The 5,460-nt window shown below is 34.9% G+C and overlaps 1 protein-coding gene across 2 annotated transcripts; it reads right to left on the bottom strand.

The window, feature by feature from the left end:
- Nucleotides 1–476: 476 nt before the first annotated feature.
- Nucleotides 477–4,208, bottom strand: LOC110788404 (guanosine deaminase). Of its 2 annotated transcripts, XM_021993054.2 has the most exons (5): nt 3,826–4,207; nt 2,933–2,992; nt 2,547–2,737; nt 874–978; nt 477–786 (listed from the first exon to the last, which is right to left on the bottom strand). In XM_021993054.2, the coding sequence occupies exons 1-5, from the start codon at nt 3,845–3,847 to the stop codon at nt 598–600; spliced, it is 567 nt and encodes a 188-aa protein (XP_021848746.1). In that variant the 5' UTR covers nt 3,848–4,207; the 3' UTR covers nt 477–597. The 2 variants fall into 2 exon arrangements, with proteins under 2 accessions (XP_021848746.1, XP_021848748.1); XM_021993056.2 differs by lacking the exon at nt 2,933–2,992 and having other exon boundaries at nt 3,826–4,208.
- Between the last annotated feature and the right edge of the window lie 1,252 nt (nt 4,209–5,460).

The following is a 5,460-nucleotide window of genomic DNA, read 5'->3' on the forward strand; positions in this document are numbered from 1 at the left end:
ATATGTTGTAAATATTACTATATTGTGATATATTTTATTTTAGCTTTAGAAAAAGGCCTTAAACAATTGGCTTTTTATAATATATTTTTTCTTTTTTACCATAATTTTTAGAAAAAATAAAAAATATATAGAAATAGGTCTACAACCGGTCCAAACCAATCCGGTCCGGGTTTTGGACCGATTTTTTCGATCCGGTCCGGGTCCGGTCCAAGGATAATCGGTCCGGTCATCGGGTCTTGAATTATCAAAATTCGGTCTTCGATCCGGTCCGGATTTGGACCGATGAACACCCCTAGCTGAAATAATAGCAATATACAACGTGATTCTAAACATCTTGTACTCCATAACTGATTGCTGAAAGAGTGAAGGACAGACATATCATGTGTTGCCTGAATGCCAAAACGAAAACCATACACAAGAAGATATCTTAAGTAGCCAACTTCGGCTGAATAGGAATGACTTGCATAGAAGATCAATTTTGAAGTAAGTAAATGAGATTTGGAATTGATGGGATAGGTTTCCTGGATTAATTTGTACATAAACCAAAAGTTGTACTGAATGCTGTCTTTATTGTTTAAGGAGCAGAAATGGGAAAATTCAATACATGGAAAACTTGGCCTTGGTGTTCTCAAATACTTGCTCCGCAAGAGCAGCTCCATTCCCGTCAGCTTGTTTGATCTCTAAGTTGGCCTTTTGATAAACTCCAGTGCCTCTCAATGCATCAGCAATGAAATCATCGAAACCAATTGCTATGGCAGCTTCGGCTTTAGCCCCATACACCAACCTCTGTTTGCAATGTTAACCACAAAACATCAGCAAAAGACTCGGGATAATTATCAAGCAAAAGTGGTGTGGTTGACATGAAAAACAAACCTTGATTCTTGAAAGGTGTATAGCGCCAAAGCACATTGGACATGGTTCACAAGATGCAAATATTTCACAATCCGACAGTTCAATTCGATTCAGCTTTTTACACGCCTGAAATAATAAACCCCATTAGAAATATGACAATGATGATCAAAGGGATATATATTTTTATGTGACAGAACAGGGTGCATGGTGAACTGGTCATGTTATTTAATGTGAAAGTTCTGCTATTGCTACTTCGTTTCTTCTTTCTTCCAATTTCATAGTTGCTTCGAGGACCTTTTTGTACAGCCAAAGCCAAGAAAGAATGAAGGTAAAAAAACAATCAGTAATCAAGAGTTTTTTTAAGAAAAGACAACCATTATTTTGTTCATTATTCGCTGAATGCTCACCTTGACAAAACTTGGTGCATGTCTGGTAATGCTGTGAGTTTGCAGTTTTAAATTTTCTTTAAAACTTAATCAAGGTTATAGCATAGGAGATGTTGACTTCAAAGCATCTAGGCACTATAAATAGAAAATTTGACACTAGGAACAGAAACTGGAAACTTGAAATGATACCAAACGAGACCTCAAAGAGTCATGTCAGCTCTATGGACTACTGGTCTCCTTTTTCCTCACTTGTACAACCAATAAGGTTACTGGTTGGTTACATACTTACATATATCTAAACACCTCGAAGAAGGTATTGAGTGGGCGAGTGGCAGTACTACCCAAGATGGTGTATGAAAATATTAGCACACATACCCACTCTTAAGGCTCTGTTCCGTTCAACCTTATATCCACTTATTTCAGGAAAAAACACGGGTCGACCAAGTACAATTTATAACTTAAATAAGTTTTGATAAGTGCAGTTAAGTTCAGATAAGATAAGTTCAGAAAAAATAAGTGAAAATCGGGTAAATAGAACGCACCCTAAAGCATTAGCGAACTGGAATATATATGGGGGGAGGACTGAAACAACAATTCGTAGAATAGATGACAATGACATTTTAGAAACGTATCTTAGGATATGTAGAATGACTAAAGGGAAATTAAAAATATTCTTGATCAAATAGCAACAAATTTAGCATACAGAATAGCAGCTTCAGCTTTTAGCAGCACACCAACCACGGAATCAGCATCAAATTCATGAAGATGTTTGTCGATGTAAATAGAAAACAGCGCAACACAAAAGCAAACAAGATAAAGCCAAGATTTGCAAACAAAGAGGAAAAAAGAAGAAGCATATTGTATTTGTTGAAGCATCCAAATATTCCTTACTGCGTTTCACAGATGGCCTTCTTGAGGACAAATACAGTAGAGTTCAACTGGGACAAGCATCTTCTAAGTCAAAAGAAAAAGAGCTCAACTAATTTTGAATACTCCGTCTATTATATTCCTTAGTTACTGTAATAAGGAACCTGAGACTCAGCATTCAAGAAACTTTTAAACAATTTCATTCATAAAATCACAGCAACCAACAAATTTACTATCACCTGGAACTCTGGAAGAAGTAGACATACTAGAGTCCAAGACATGCAGTTAAATGAATACACAAGAGAAACACATCTAACATAATAAGTCCATATCAAAATCCAAAAGATGATGAAGTACTTGGTTGCTTTATTAAGACAATGTCCAAAGCAAGAATATCCACAGAATACCAAAGGAATGCAAGCCACAAAGCAAGTCATCTACCTCTCTTACAGCCGTGACCTCTGCGTGTGCAGTTGGGTCTGTATACTCCAACACCATGTTGTGGCAGCTAACGACTACTTCTTCATTACAAACAACAACAGCACCAAAAGGACCCCCATGTCCGCAATCAACCCCCTTGTAAGCTTCCTCGACTGCTTTTGCCAAGAATTTGTGATCTCTATCCTGTACAGCTGTTTAGATAGTCCAAATATTAGAAGGGAACATTTACATTCACCAGTAAGACAACATACAGTGGGTACTATCACACAGAAGGCAAATCACTCGACTAAGCAAAAGGCAGAAATTTTATAGTTACTTGGCTAGCTAACTCATCATATAACACAATTCAGACTACATATATGCAAATTTTTGCCTTGTGTGATTACCTTGTTGATGACCAGAAAATGCAGAAGCCAGAGAGATGGATCCATCTACGGCTTCAACCACTGGTGAATGACAGTATATGCAAAGGACTAAGTCAGTCACACATGATATATTAACAATCATCAAATAGAAAGATGTAAACACCGTGAACAAGATACATGAAACGATCTACCAAAATGCTACACCTCAAGGCAAAAACTTACACACAACGAGTGTATTGTGTACAACTGTTTAGTCACTCCAAATCACATAAAAGTCAACTTCGCACAGAGATGAATAAGCCTGTTGTATACAATTTACACTTGCTGTTCTTATGTATGAAGTCCATCCGTAATGTTCATAAGGCAAATAATTCCACCCATATCAAATTCTCACTGGTAGATTCAAATTCAAGACTATGTATATGTATATTATGATCAAGCATAACTTTGAAGTTAAAGCCAATCTGATCATGCCTAAATGCGGCCTAGCAAAGTAGCAAGATGTTACTCCAATTCAGAAGCAAAGGACTTCAAACCTTAGACCGATTTCAGGTCAAATTACTCCAATTGCATGGTAAATTATGAATGATCATCTGGATTTATTTAATGATCATAAATCAAATGCCGATTTTTCAAATATTTTTAATCGCAAGAAGAACGGACCCTACTAGACTGGAACCCCACACAATGTCAACCCGTAAAGATAGGTAAACAAACGATTATAGATGAGAATTAACTTACGCAAAATCTATAAACATGTCAATCAAAGAATTAAAACAGAATCATAGAAAAGTTGAACATAATGCATCAATAACACAAATAATTAAGCAAATTCGAAATTAAACTTGATCGATCAACAACAATTGCATTAAATTAAGAAAAAAAGGGATTAAGGGCTAAGATTTGAAACATACCATTTCCATTAGCATCACCCATGATTAAAATTCAGATGAACAATGAGCGAAATTCCCAGATGGGTATTCAATAATTGGAATGAAAATAACAGAAATTGAAGAGAAAGATAGACCAAGGAATTAGGAAATTGTTCGAAATTTAATGAGGGAAAAAGGAAGACGAAGAAGACTCCAAGAAAGTGTGAATGTGTTGAACTACCGATCACAAAAAAAACTAAAATGTAGAGAGAGAATGAAAAGAAGAGAGAATGAGGGAAGTAGAGTGTGCTCTTTAAATAATGGTGGATTGGTGGTGATGGTGGAGATGGGGGAGGGGGGGAAAGGAGAGGTGGGTTGCTTCCTAACAAATTTGGGATTTCCTTCCCTCTTTATTGGTTTCGTTACGTAGCTCTAAGGCTAAATATAAGAACCGAACGTTTAAACCGTATTTATTCTTGCTTACTAATAACCGGTTGGATGCGGTTGAAGTTGGTATAAGTGATTAAGGGTCTTTTGTTCCTTAATCAATGTGTCGTGTTCGAGTCTTGGATATGGAAAAAATTTCAAATGGAGGGATGCTGTCCATCGAGGTATCTATGCAAACTACCGCGGGAGATTAGTCTACTCGCCAATGACGGTAGAAAATTCCTCGTAGTAGAACAAAAAAAAAAAAAAAACAGTTGGATTATTTTGGATTTTACTAATGATATCTTTGAGAGTGAGATTCTCTTATCTTGTCCTTCTCCATAGGTCTTCACACACTTTTAAATTGTTTGGGTTTTGATTAAGTATGGAGTATGGATATTTGAAAATTCTGTAACAAACTAGACCTTAATTTATGCTTGTTTAATTACCTATAATAAAAACTATAAAAATCAAATACTTTGTATAACTTTGTTAGTAATTTACGTGTCATTTAATATTATAAGCGTTTAGTTAATTCACTTTTTGCTTCGTAATACTTGTTTGGTTGAATATATAGAGTTAAAAATAATATTTTGACAACCATATAAATTTTATGTCTTTTATTTGTTCTAGAAAATCTTATCTCCCAACTTTAAAGTATTAACCAAACAATTATTTATACTTAATAATTAGAGTGAATTGAATTGAATTGAATTGAATTGAAATTAGACTACATACGTGTGATTGTTATCATTAATAATTTACAATTAACTGTATTTCTTGATAGAAGCAATCAAGATATTGATTAAGAATAATAGTATGTGTAGAATGTTTTTATTTTATACATGAATGATATAATATATTTTTGTTATGAAATTAGGGAGAAAAGGGAGAGAGGAGAATAGAGAATCTGACAGTTATGATCTTATTTTCCATCAATATAATATGTATATATACATGTATTATATAGGATAAGGATGTCAGGGATATAATGGGCATCCACAATACAATATATTTATGACACTCCCCCTTGGATGTCCATTATCTAAAAAAATACAATGGCCCTGTAATGTACATGAGATGATGCCTCATTAAAAATCTTTCTAGGAAAACCCTGTGGGATAAAAACCTAGTGAAGGAAAATAGTACAACACTCATCATAATACGCTTGGGATGTTGCCTCGTTAAAAACCTTACCAGAAAACCCAATATATGGGACAAAATCATGGTTAAGGGAAAAAGAGTGCAACA

Source organism: Spinacia oleracea, chromosome 4, assembly GCF_020520425.1.
Source record: "Spinacia oleracea cultivar Varoflay chromosome 4, BTI_SOV_V1, whole genome shotgun sequence".
Lineage (NCBI taxonomy): Eukaryota > Viridiplantae > Streptophyta > Magnoliopsida > Caryophyllales > Amaranthaceae > Spinacia > Spinacia oleracea.

Coding starts and splice junctions, on each gene's coding strand:
- LOC110788404 (XM_021993054.2), bottom strand. CDS start 3,847: ATGGGTGATGCTAATGGAAATG. Junction 2,993..3,825: donor GGGTGATGCTAATGGAAATG/GTATGTTTCAAA, acceptor GTCATTCACCAG/TGGTTGAAGCCGTAGATGGA. Junction 979..2,546: donor AGGTCACGGCTGTAAGAGAG/GTAGATGACTTG, acceptor TTATTATTTCAG/GCGTGTAAAAAGCTGAATCG.